This window comes from Limanda limanda, chromosome 16 (genome assembly GCF_963576545.1).
Source record: "Limanda limanda chromosome 16, fLimLim1.1, whole genome shotgun sequence".
In the NCBI taxonomy this organism is placed as follows: domain Eukaryota; kingdom Metazoa; phylum Chordata; class Actinopteri; order Pleuronectiformes; family Pleuronectidae; genus Limanda; species Limanda limanda.
In genome coordinates this window covers 903,969-918,105 of record NC_083651.1, presented here as the reverse complement: position 1 = coordinate 918,105, position 14,137 = coordinate 903,969, and the positions used below count along the sequence as shown (strand labels likewise).

The 14,137-nt window shown below is 43.5% G+C and overlaps 2 protein-coding genes across 2 annotated transcripts; both read left to right on the top strand.

Moving 5' to 3' along the window:
- Nucleotides 1–844: 844 nt before the first annotated feature.
- On the top strand, nucleotides 845–6,193 carry LOC133021991 (olfactory receptor 11A1-like). The gene is made up of 2 exons (XM_061089005.1): nucleotides 845–1,801; nucleotides 5,765–6,193. The coding sequence occupies exons 1-2, from the start codon at nucleotides 857–859 to the stop codon at nucleotides 6,191–6,193; spliced, it is 1,374 nt and encodes a 457-aa protein (XP_060944988.1). The 5' UTR covers nucleotides 845–856.
- A 7,005-nt stretch (nucleotides 6,194–13,198) lies between these two features.
- Nucleotides 13,199–14,137, top strand: LOC133021953 (olfactory receptor 6N2-like). The gene has a single exon (XM_061088965.1). It carries the CDS (start codon nucleotides 13,211–13,213, stop codon nucleotides 14,135–14,137), a length of 927 nt encoding a protein of 308 aa, XP_060944948.1. The 5' UTR covers nucleotides 13,199–13,210.

Sequence of the window (14,137 nt, the reverse complement as noted above, 5' to 3'; positions counted from 1 at the left end):
GCAACAGGTTCCTTTTGTTTCAGCAAAGTCACGCATAAGTGTGAAAAGCCGGGCCTATATAAGACCAAGGGCTCCCCAAATTCTCTCTCTTCTCCACAGGCTGTTGAATTCTAACACTGCTGACGTCTGGCAGACGTTACCGGAGCATCGGAGCACGGACCACCAGACTCACAAACAGCTTCTTCCCCCAGGCCGTAAGGCTTCTGAACCAGCAACACTGACCCACTGAACATTCGCCATTACCATATATATTCTGCTCCCCCATTCATAAAACTACACTTACTACTTACTTACTACACATATAGCATTATTTAATTTAATATTCCTCACTCCTTCACCCTGTAAACTGCTGCTATCCTCCTTCATTTAAATTGAAATTGTTGTACTATGTTATATGTTACTAGGTTAAATGTTATATGTTACTATGTTATATGTTATTTTCTTTTATCTTATATTGGCCGTCTGTGTAGAATTTCACTGCTCTGACGACACTAAGCTATTTGTTGCATGTGACAATAAACTTTGATTTGATTTGATTTGAAACAATAGAAAACAAAGTGTAGGAACTAACAAGAGGAGTTCAACAGGAACAACACCTCTGGGTCCAGGACTCTAGAGTTTTCTGAAGTTGTTGACATGTTGTTGGAGAGTTTAATGAGATTCATGGAGGGTGAAGCAGTCTGATAAAAAGCCAGAGTGCAGCCCTCCACTGTCTGTGCCTCTGGAGTCAGTGAGTGAATCTCCTCCAGGCCACAGGCTCCTGAATCCTCTCAGTGAGACTTGCTACGTGTTCTTTATGAACGGCTGTTGTTTGATCTGCACCTGTTACTGATTCACTCTGTTTTTCAGAAGCCTGATGGATCATGAAGTCAATGTAACGTATATAACTTTCGATGGACATGTGGAAGTGCAGAAATACAGATATGTGTATTTTGTGGTCATGGTTACATTATATATTATAATAATCTGCTGGAATTCCACCATTGTTTATCTTATTGTGATTCATGAAAACCTCCATGAGCCGATGTACATCTTCATTGCAGCTTTGTTAATCAACTCTATACTTTACAGCACAACAATCTACCCCAAGCTTTTGATCGACTTCTTATCTGAAGAACAGATCACGACTTTCCCACGATGTCTCTTTCAATGTGCTGTGTATTACACTCTGACCACTTCAGAGTTTCTATTGTTGTCTGCCATGGCTTATGACAGATATGTGTCCATATGTAAACCTCTGCAATATCCAACCATCATGAGGAAGACAACTGTAAAAGTCTTTCTCTTCACAGCTTGGTTTGTTCCTGTTTGTGAACTTGGAGTATCAGTTGTATTGTATATGAATGTAAAGATCTGTCACAACAGTCTGAAAGGCATCTTCTGCAACACGTCCATTTTCACACTTCAATGTGTGCCCTCAGTGGCTCTGTCCATTTATGGCGTGTTTCTGTTGCTGAATATTTGTTTTCTCCCGATGCTCTTCATACTTTTTACTTACATTAGGATACTCATCGTAACTTACAGAAGGTTTAAAACAACGAGGACAAAAGCTCTACAGACCTGTTTACCTCACCTGCTGGTTCTTATCAACCTTTCCTGTTTTGTTGCGTATGACGTCATTGTAGTTCGACTGGAATCAGATATACCGAAACTTGCCCGTTTAATATTGACATTAAAAATAATGGTGTATCATCCTCTTCTTAATCCATTCATATACGGACTGAAAATGAAAAAAATCTCCAAACACCTCAAACATTTGTGGTTCCAGGTTGAATCACTTGTATTGATTCAGTTCCTAAAGGTCACAAAATGAGTATCAATATTTCAGAAGTTGTAAACTGTACAGTGTTGAAAGTCAGTGTTTCAAATACTAACATCTTTAAATAAAGTATAATACGACTGCATCACAAAGATCTTTATTCCTTCTTTTGCTGGTGACCTTTTATTATGAAGCAATGTGTTATTTAAATTGCTCTGGACAAAGTGTTGTTGTGCAATAGTAGTAGACTTGACGTTGGCTAATTATTAATAATCATGAAATATGATTATTAAAATAAAAATGATTTATTCAAAATAATTAAAAATGATAAGGCACCACCCTGGTTCAAGGGACCAACAAATCAGTCTATAAATATCAGTCTCATCTGATAAAAGTTAAATCAATAATCTCAATTGTTAATATTAATGATTATTTAATAAACAATAAAGGGTTTTAAGTTTGAGCACAGGCTATCATAATCCAGCTGCATTCACATACATATGCACAAATAATCACAGAATACTGATACTTTAACTACAAAAGGATTTATTTAAAAGGGGAAATAAAGTTAATGTTATTTAATGATTCATCATTTTGTAAAGGTCACCTTAGTGCACTTTGTGTATCGATAAAAGGTACACATGTCAATAGTCAGACGCCTCAAAACTATAGGAATGAGGGAATGGATCTGTGTATGTATTTGTTTATTATTTGTGTGATTATGTACATATGGGGTTCTGTAACGGGAAACGTGTTAAATTTGGGGAAGTGACGTCCCGACTGGGGTGTGTGGTTTTTTTGGAGCTGCGGGCTGGCGGTGCTGCCAGAGGTTCAAGGAACTGGATATCATTTACAACTTGCATGGATTTTTTTCGCCGAATGGGATTATTGCCTGGGAGTCATGTAATGGATTATTTCGAGGACTGAACATTTTCTGGGCACTGGAAGGGGGTGAGAAAGCGTGGACTTTGTTTGGATTTGTTTGCGACATTCACCTCGCCACACCTGCCGTCATTTTGTTTTGGACGTTTGTTGGGGATTATGTTATGGACCTGGGGTGGGAAAATATTGATGTTTGAATGTGTGTAAATAGCGTGTTTATGTTTACGGGTCTGCCATAGTTTGCGGGCACGAGCGCGGGGATATGTGGGGTTTGATTGGTGTTTTGTTAAAATACAGTGTATAATACGCAACCTGTTTGAGTGTATTTCGTTTATATATATATTTAGTTAATTTATGGTCAGACCGATAACAAGGTTATCGGTCCAACTAGAGATCTTTCGTTTATGATAACTTGTTCGGGCAGCGTGCAACGTACACAGCGGGTCGGGTCCGCCCGTGTCCTTAAAAATTTAAGCGTAGTGCATTTCCCCTGGGGTTTAAACAGGGCGATTTGTTACAATTTTAACAAACTCCAATATTTCAAAGATAACAACAGCAGCAGCACTTATCACAATTCAGAACACACATGTGAAACCTATGTTCATGCATGTGTGTCTGTTTGTGTGTGTGTGTCTGTCTGTGTCTATGTGTGTGTGTGTGTGTGTGTGTGTGTGTGTGTGTGTGTGTGTGTGTGTGTGTCAAAGCGAGAGAGAGGGGAGTGGCAATGACGTATGACGCAGTCACGTGGTGACGTTGTCTGTTCACATCCAAGATGGCGGCCGATAATGATTAAGAGGGCTGAAAAACTCTCAAAATGATGGTCTGACCCACCAGGACTACAACCAAAATGGCGGATGTGACGTGAATTAACACAAAGGAATTTTCAGACAAAGAGATTTCTTTATCTCTGCTTTGGCCTTGGGGCCGAATGGCTTCCAGATGCGTTCAGGCTCTCTAAGTAAAGATATATCTCTGCAACATGAAATGTATGAATACAGATCGTGTGTATAGGTAGGTTCAGGAGAAGAGAGAGAGAGAGAGAGAGAGAGAGAGAACATGCAAGGAAAGAACAGAGAAACTCCTAAAAACACGCCGGAGATACGTTTTCAGTGATTTTACCAGTTAGCCCCCAAGGGGACGTTGTGGGCTGATGTTTCAATCGGTAAAATCTCTGCAGACTTAAACGGACATTACCAGTGCAGCCGGAGGCGCTTCTTGCGGCACTAAGCACTGTAACACAAAGAACCAGGAAATGAACCGGAAGTAGCGGAGCGTTACGGCTGAAAATGGACTCGGAGGTCTCACACAAAACAAATGATAAATATCTAACGACACGCTAAGTATTAAAACAAGTCTCTGCCCAGACAATATAAGCCTCTTACTGTAAAACCCTCGCGGTGTGCATGCGCGTCGGCGCGAATGTGCCGGGAGTCCAGTGGATCACGTGGTCTCTCAAGCGGTGCTTCGGTGGTTCTCGTGGGACACGGAGCTCGGCCGCTGGATCGGAAAGGGAGCGGATTGTGCTGCCTTGAACAGAATGAAACTTCGTCTTCTTCTGTGGGGATGTGCGGCTGCTTGTAGCCGTTGTAGATCGTGTGGAAAAAGAACAGTCTGTGTGGAACTCAACTCGGCCTGCAAGTGAACTACCTGTTTTGATCTTTCAAGTTAAAATAGCAAAAAGTCCTATCAAAATAAAACGTCGACTGAAGATAAAAAGAAATAAAATAAAATGAATTAAAACAAACGTCTGTGAATCGCCCTCTTTAGCAGCTGGAACATCTGGAAAGACCCGGAGGTCTTGTTCGAAGTCTTAAAGCAGGGTAATGGCAAAGATTTGAGGGGGCTCAGCCCTTATATCTCATGTCCCAGGTGCCTACCCCCAGGAGGAGGGGTTCCAGGGTCAGTGTGGCCCTCAGCCAATTGACTGTCAGATTTGACATCAGTGGATGTCTCAGGTTTCAGTATGGTCTCTGCAGGCCCCCAAGCAACATCTCCCCCCCCGGGCCTGCTGGGGGGCTTCGACCACCAGGAAAACTCTAGAGCTGGTCTCAGCATCGCCTGTAGGCCTCGTTTACGACCCTTTGTCTAAAAGTCAGATCACTGGGCCTCCCCCAACAGCGTGATCTATGAACCTAAAGTGGCCCAGGTGGTAAATGGTGAATATGGCACAAAACGAACTGAGTTCCCCTTTGGTCCCTTTGGTTTACATGTGGTGTTGCTATGGTTTACTTGTGGCCTGGATCTGGCAAACAGTCGCTAACTGCCTAAGCTCCGTCATATGGGCCTGATGACGATGTTCGGTGTCACAGGTTTGGTGTGAGAGGAGCAGACAAACTGACGAAGGCTCTAAGAGTGTAACACACATGGCCGATAGAGGTGGTGAAGCTGAGGCAGGGACAGTGAGACATGTGGTGAATCAGCTCCGAGCAGGAGACAAGACGGAGTCAAACATCATCAGGCACAAAATAACTTAAAGTCAAACAGGAAACAACAGATGAAGTCCACACGAAGTCCAAGAGTCACTTTAAATGTTCCTGAAGAGGACGTTCAGGACCGAGTGGTATCTGACGGCAGCGCTTTAGAGACGATATTGTCCAGTGTTGGAAACAGCTAATAAGCTTTTCTGTTCTTTGCAGGAATCTCACCTTTTAAAACCTTCCTTGGGTTATGGAGCAGAGGCTTGGTGTCCAGAGAGAGAGCAGCCCTGCCTCACCCCCCTCTGGAGGTTAACAGGAGCACTCAGCCCACCATTTACTTTCAGAACACTCTCAATGTCTGTATAAAAAACCCGGATCATGGCTATAAAGCCTGAGTTGAACCCAAAAGCTGCAAGAGTCTGCCATAAGTACTGGTGTTCAACCCGGTCAAAAGCCTGTTCCTGGTCTATGGAAATAAGACCAGTCTCTATTGCCAATGAACTGGAGAGGTCCAAAACATCTCGAATCAAAGCGACATTGTCACTTATGAGCCGGGCACACAGTAAGTCTGTTCAGGGTGGATGACGGACGCCATCACCTCCCTCAGTCTGAGGACCAGAGCTTTGGACAGGATTCTGTGATCTGTGCACAACAGAGAGACCGGCCTCCAGTTCTTTAGCTCTTGTAGGTCTCCCTTCTTCGGCAGCAGGGTGATGACGGCCCTCCCACCATCATCCCCATACCTAAGAAACCATCCATCACCTGTTTCAATGACTACCGCCCTGTAGCACTGACCTCCACCATCATGAAGTGCTTCGAGCAGCTGGTCAAAACCCACATCTGCTCGACCCTTCCGAACACCCTTGACCCCCTGCAGTTTGCATACCGTACAAACAGGTCCAGGGATGATGCTATCGCCCTCACAACACACCCCACCCTCTCCCACCTGGAGAAGGGTAACACATATGTGAGGATGCTGTTCGTGGATTACAGCTCAGCGTTCAACACGATTGTGCCTGCCAAGCTCGTCCCTAAACTCAGGAGCCTGGGTCTTAAAACCCCCCTGTGTGAGTGGATCTTGGACTTCCTGACGAGCAGACCCCAAAGAAGTTTGGCATGTCTGCAAAAACTTTAACAATCTTTTACAGATGAACCATTGAGAGCATCCTCTACTGCCTGGTATGGTAGCTGCTCTGCTGCTGATCACAAGGCCCTGCAGAGGGTGGTGAAGACAGCGGAGCGGATCATCGGCTGACATCTCCCTTCGGTGCAAGGCGTCTACAGCACAAGATGCCTGAGAAAAGCACGGAACATCATAAAGGACCACAGCCACCCAGGCTGTGGAATTCTAACACTGCTGCCGTCTGGCAGACTTTACCTGAGCATCCGAGCACGGACCACCAGACTCACAAACAGCTTCTTCCCCCAGGCTGTAAGGCTTCTGAACCAGCAACACTGACCCACTGAACATTCACCATCACCATGTACATTCTGCTCCCCCGCTCATAAAACTACACTTACTACTTACTTACTACAAATATAGCATAATTTAATTTAATATTCCTCACTCCTTCACCCTGTAAACTGCTGCTATCCTCCTTCATTTAAATTTAAATTGTTGTACTATGTTATATGTTACTAGGTTATATGTTACTATGTTATATGTTACTATGTTATATGTTATTTTCTTTTATCTTATATGGCCCGTCTACTGTGTAGAATTTCACTGCTCTGACAACACTAAGCTATTTGTTGCATGTGACAATAAACTTTGATTTGATTTGATTTGAAACAATAGAAAACAAAGTGTAGGAACTAACAAGAGGAGGTCAACAGGAACAAAACCTCTGGGTCCAGGACTCTAGAGTTTTCTGAAGTTGTTGACATGTTGTTGGAGAGTTTAATGAGATTCATGGAGGGTGAAGCAGTCTGATAAAAAGCCAGAGTGCAGCCCTCCACTGTCTGTGCCTCTGGAGTCAGTGAGTGAATCTCCTCCAGGCCACAGGCTCCTGAATCCTCTCAGGGAGACTTGCTACGTGTTCTTTATGAACGGCTGTTGTTTGATCTGCACCTGTTACTGATTCACTCTGTTTTTCAGAAGCCTGATGGATCATGAAGTCAATGTAACGTATATAACTTTCGATGGACATGTGGAAGTGCAGAAATACAGATATGTGTATTTTGTGGTCATGTTTACATTATATATTATAATAATCTGTTGGAATTCCACCATTGTTTATCTTATTGTGATTCATGAAAACCTCCATGAGCCGATGTACATCTTTATTGCAGCTTTGTTAATCAACTCTATACTTTACAGCACAACAATCTACCCCAAGCTTTTGATCGACTTCTTATCTGAAGAACAGATCACAACTTTCCCACGTTGTCTCTTTCAATCTACTGTGTATTACACTCTGACCGCATCAGAATTTCTATTGTTGTCGGCCATGGCTTATGACAGATATGTGTCCATATGTAAACCTCTTCAATATCCAACAATCATGAGGAAGACAACTGTAAAAGTCTTTCTCTTCACAGCTTGGTTTGTTCCTGTTTGTGAACTTGGAGTATCAGTTGTATTGTATATGACTGTAAAGATCTGTCACATCAGTCTGAAAGGCCTCTACTGCAACACGTCCATTTTCACCCTTCAATGTGTGCCTTCAGTGACTCTGTCCATTTATGGCGTGTTTCTGTTGCTGAATAATGTTCTTCTCCCGATGCTCTTCATATTTTTTACTTACATCAGGATACTCATCGTCACTTACAGAAGGTTTAAAACAACGAGGACAAAAGCTCTACAGACCTGTTTACCTCACCTGCTGGTTGTCATCAACTTTTCTGGTTTTATTGCGTATGACGTCATTGTAGTTCGACTGGAATCAGATATACCAAAACTTGCCCGTTTGATATTGACATTACAAATAATGGTGTATCATCCTCTTCTTAATCCATTTATATACGGACTGAAAATGAAAGAAATCTCCAAACACCTCAAACATTTGTTGTTCCAGGTCGAATCACTTGTATTGACTCAGATCCTAAAGGTCACAAAATGAGGATCAATATTTCAGAAGTTGTAAACTGTACAGTGTTGAAAGTCAGTGTTTCAAATACTAACATCTTTAAATAAAGTATAATACGACTGCATTTCAAAGATCTTTATTCCTTCTTTTACTGGTGACCTTTTATTAAGAAGCAATTTGTCATTTACAGTGCTCTGGACAAAGTGTTGTTGTGCAATAGTTGTAGACTTGACGTTGGCTAATTATAAATAATCATGAAATATGATTATTAAAATAAAAATAATTAAAAATGATAAGGCTATCACTTAAGAATAGTAAAATAATTAATTAGAAACGATAAGGTTATCTATTAAGAATAGTTAAATAATTAATTAAAACAATAAAATTATCAATTCAAAATGATACAATCTGTAATTATTACTTATCGTAGCGTGGCACCACCCTGGTTCCAGGGACCAACAAGTCAATCTATAAATATCATCTGTCTCATCTGATAAAAGTTAAATTAATAATCTCAATAGTTAATATTAATGATTATTTAATAAACAATGAAGGGTTTTAAGTTCGAGCACAGGCTATCATAATCCAGCTGCATTCACATACATATGCACAAATAATCACAGAATACTGATACTTTAATTACAAAAGGATTTATTAAAAAGGGGAAATAAAGTTAATGTTGTTTAATGATTCATCATTTTAACAAACTCCAATATTTCAAAGATAACAACAGCAGCAGCACTTATCACAATTCAGAACACACATGTGAAACCTATGGTCTATGCATGTGTGTCTGTGTGTGTCTGTCTGTGTCTGTGTGTGTGTGTGTGTGAAAGAGAGAGAGAGGGGAGTGGCAATGACGTATGACGCAGTCACGTGGTGACGTAGTCTGGTCACATCCAAGATGGCGGCCGATAATGATTAAGAGGGCTGAAAAACTCTCAAAATGGTGGTCTGACCCACCAGGACTACAACCAAAATGGCGGATGTGACGTGAATTAACACAAAGGAATTTTCAGACAAAGAGATTTCTTTATCTCTGCTTTGGCCTTGGGGCCGAATGGCTTCCAGATGCGTTCAGGCTCTCTAAGTAAAGATATATCTCTGCAACATGAAATGTATGAATACAGATCGGACGTGTGTATAGGTAGGTTCAGGAGAAGAGAGAGAGAGAGAGAGAACATGCAAGGAAAGAACAAAGAAGCTCCTATTAAACACGCCGGAGATACGTTTTCAGTGATTTTACCACTTAGCCCCCAAGGGGACGTTGTGGGCTGATGTTTCAATCGGTAAAATCTCTGCAGACTTAAACGGACATTAACGGTGCAGCTGGAGGCGCTTCTTGCGGCACAAAGCACTGTAACACAAAGAACCCGGAAATGAACCGAAAGTAGCGGAGCGTTACGGCTGAAAATGGACTCGGAGGTCTCACACAAAACAAATACACTCAAATATAAAACAACACGCTAAGTATTAAAACTAGTCTCTGCCCAGACAATATAAGCCTCTTACTGTAAAACCCTCGCGGTGTGCATGCGCGTCGGCGCGAATGTGCCGGGAGTCCAGTGGATCACTTGGTCTCTCAAGCGGTGCTTCGGTGGTTCTCGTGGGACACGGAGCTCGGCCGCTGGATCGGAAAGGGAGCGGATTGTGCTGCCTTGAACAGAATGAAACTTCGTCTTCTTCTGTGGGGATGTGCGGCTGCTTGTAGCCGTTGTAGATCGTGTGGAAAACGAACAGTCTGTGTGGAACTCAACTCGGCCTGCAAGTGAACTTCCTGTTTTGATCTTTCAAGTTAAAATAGCAAAAAGTCCTATCAAAATAAAACGTCGACTGAAGATAAAAAGAAATAAAATAAAATGAATTCAAAGAAACGTCTGTGAATCGCCCCCTTTAGCAGCTGGAACATCTGGAAAGACCCGGAGGTCTTGTTCGAAGTCTTAAAGCAGGGTAATGGCAAAGATTTGAGGGGGCTCAGCCCTTTTATCTCATGTCCCAGGTGCCTACCCCCAGGAGGAGGGGTTCAAGGGTCAGTGTGGCCCTCAGCCAATTGACTGTCAGATTTGACCTCAGTGGATGTCTCAGGTTTCAGTATGGTCTCTGCAGGCCCCCAAGCCACATCTCCCCCCAGGGCCTGCTGGGGGGCTTCGACCACCAGGAAAACTCTAGAGCTGGTCTCAGCATCGCGTGTAGGCCTCGTTTACGACCCTTTGTCTATAAGTCAGATCACTGGGCCTCCCCCAACAGCGTGATCTATGAACCTAAAGTGGCCCAAGTGGTAAATGGTGAATATGGCACAAAACGAACTGAGTTCCCCTTTGGCCCCTTTGGTTTACATGTGGTGTTGCTATGGTTTACTTGTGGCCTGGATCTGGCAAACAGTCGCTAACTGCCTAAGCTCCGTCATATCGGCCTGATGACGATGTTCGGTGTCACAGGTTTGGTGTGAGAGGAGCAGACAAACTGACGAAGGCTCTGAGTGTGTAACACACATGGCCAATAGAGCTGGTGAAGCTGAGGCAGGGACAGTGAGACATGTGGTGAATCAGCTCCGAGCAGGAGACAAGACGGAGTCAAACATCATCAGGCACAAAATAACTTAAAGTCAAACAGGAAACAACAGATGAAGTCCACACGAAGTCCAAGAGTCACTTTAAATGTTCCTGAAGAGGACGTTAAGGACCGAGTGGTATCTGACGGCAGCGCTTTAGAGACGATATTGTCCAGTGTTTGAATCAGCTAATAAGCTTTTCTGTTCTTTGCAGGAATCTCACCTTTTAAAACCTTCCTTGGGTTATGGAGCAGAGGCTTGTTGGCCGGAGAGAGAGCAGCCCTGCCTCACCCCCCTCTGGAGGTTAACAGGAGCACTCAGCCCACCATTTATTTTCACAACACTCGCAATGTCTGTATTTAAAACCCGGATCATGGCTATAAAGCCTGAGTTGAACCCAAAAGCTGCAAGAGTCTGCCATAAGTACTGGTGTTCAACCCGGTCAAAAGCCTGTTCCTGGTCTATAGAAATAAGACCAGTCTATATTGCCAATGAACTGGAGAGGTCCAAAACATCTTGAATCAAAGCGACATTGTCACTTATGAGCCGGGCACACAGTAAGTCTGGTCAGGGTGGATGACGGACGCCATCACCTCCCTCACTCTGAGGGTCAGAGCTTTGGACAGGATTCTGTGATCTGTGCACAACAGAGAGACCGGCCTCCAGTTCTTCAACTCTTGTAGGTCTCCCTTCTTCGGCAGCAGGGTGATGACGGCCCTCCTGCAGCTCGGAGGCAGCCTTCCATCCTGTAGACCAGGGGTTCCCAATACGTCGATCGCGAAGGCAGTGTGGGTCGATCGCACGACTGGACTAGAGGCAGTCACGTGGACGCTCCAGTGCACTTACACCCTTTTTGTTCTTCCTGAGCGACACATCACAGGCTATAAAGGGAGAAATAGCAGTGATGATCAGCCCGCCTCCTCTCTACCTGATGACCTCAACACCTTCTACGTACGGTTTGAGGCAACCAACACCCTTCCATCCGTGCGAGACTGGTCGAGGACCGAGACGACTGCACTCTGTCCCTGACCGTGGCTGACGTGAGGCGAGAGCTTCAAAGAGTGAAGCCTCGAAAGTCATCTGGGCCCGATGGAGTTCCAGGCTGCGTCCTGAGGAGGCGCGCAGACCAGCTAGCGGAGGTCTTCACCTCCATATTCAACCTCTCCCTACATCTGTCAACAGTCCCCACCTGCTTCAAGCAGGCCACCATCATCCCCATACCTAAGAAACCATCCATCACCTGTTTCAATGACTACCGCCCTGTAGCACTGACCTCCACCATCATGAAGTGCTTCGAGCAGCTGGTCAAAACCCACATTTGCTCGACCCTTCCGAACACCCTTGACCCCCTGCAGTTTGCATACCGTACAAACAGGTCCACGGATGATGCTATCGCCCTCACAACACACCCCACCCTCTCCCACCTGGAGAAGGGTAACACATATGTGAGGATGCTGTTCGTGGATTACAGCTCAGCGTTCAACACGATTGTGCCTGCCAAGCTCGTCCCTAAACTCAGGAGCCTGGGTCTTAAAACCCCCCTGTGTGAGTGGATCTTGGACTTCCTGACGAGCAGACCCCAAAGAAGTTTGGCATGTCTGCAAAAACTTTAACAATCTTTTACAGATGAACCATTGAGAGCATCCTCTACTGCCTGGTATGGTAGCTGCTCTGCTGCTGATCACAAGGCCCTGCAGACGGTGGTGAAGACAGCGGAGCGGATCATCGGCTGCCGTCTCCCTTCCGTGCAAGGCATCTACAGCACAAGATGCCTGAGAAAAGCACGGAACATCATAAAGGACCACAGCCACCCAGGCTGTGGAATTCTAACACTGCTGCCGTCTGGCAGACTTTACCGGAGCATCCGAGCACGGACCACCAGACTCACAAACAGCTTCTTCCCCCAGGCTGTAAGGCTTCTGAACCAGCAACACTGACCCACTGAACATTCGCCATCACCATGTACATTCTGCTCCCCCGCTCATAAAACTACACTTACTACTTACTTACTACAAATATAGCATTATTTAATTTAATATTCCTCACTCCTTCACCCTGTAAACTGCTGCTATCCTACTTCATTTAAATTTAAATTGTTGTACTATGTTATATGTTACTAGGTTATATGTTATATGTTACTATGTTATATGTTATTTTCTTTTATCTTATATTGCCCGTCTGTGTAGAATTTCACTGCTCTGACGACACTAAGCTATTTGTTGCATGTGACAATAAACTTTGATTTGATTTGATTTGAAACAATAGAAAACAAAGTGCAGGAACTAACAAGAGGAGGTCAACAGGAACAAAACCTCTGGGTCCAGGACTCTAGAGTTTTCTGAAGTTGTTGACATGTTGTTGGAGAGTTTAATGAGATTCATGGAGGGTGAAGCAGTCTGATAAAAAGCCAGAGTGCAGCCCTCCACTGTCTGTGCCTCTGGAGTCAGTGAGTGAATCTCCTCCAGGCCACAGGCTCCTGAATCCTCTCAGGGAGACTTGCTACGTGTTCTTTATGAACGGCTGTTGTTTGATCTGCACCTGTTACTGATTCACTCTGTTTTTCAGAAGCCTGATGGATCATGAAGTCAATGTAACGTATATAACTTTCGATGGACATGTGGAAGTGCAGAAATACAGATATGTGTATTTTGTGGTCATGTTTACATTATATATTCTAATAATCTGTTGGAATTCCACCATTGTTTATCTTATTGTGATTCATGAAAACCTCCATGAGCCGATGTACATCTTCATTGCAGCTTTGTTAATCAACTCTATACTTTACAGCACAACAATCTACCCCAAGCTTTTGATCGACTTCTTATCAGAAGAACAGATCACGACTTTCCCACCATGTCTCTTTCAATCTGCTGTGTATTACACTCTGACCGGTTCAGAGTTTATATTGTTGTCGGCTATGGCTTATGACAGATATGTGTCCATATGTAAACCTCTGCAATATCCAACAATCATGAGGAAGAAAACTGTAAAAGTCTTTCTCTTCACAGCTTGGTTTGTTCCTGTTTGTGAACTTGGAGTATCAGTAGTATTGTATATGAATGTAAAGATCTGTCACTATAGTCTGAAAGGCCTCTACTGCAATACGTCAATTTTCACACTTCAATGTGTGCCCTCCGTGGCTCTGTCCATTTATGGCGTGTTTCTGTTGCTCAGTAATGTTTTTCTCCCGATGCTTTTCATACTTTTTACTTACATCAGGATACTCATCGTCACTTACAGAAGGTTTAAAACAACGAGGACAAAAGCTCTACAGACCTGTTTACCTCACCTGCTGGTTCTCATCAACCTTTCCTGTTTTGTTGCGTATGACGTTATTGTAGTTCGACTGGAATCAGATATACCAAAACTTGCCCGTTTGATATTGACATTACAAATAATGGTGTATCATCCTCTTCTTAATCCATTTATATACGGACTGAAAATGAAAGAAATCTCCAAACACCTCAAACATTTGTTGTTCCAGGTCGAATCACATTAA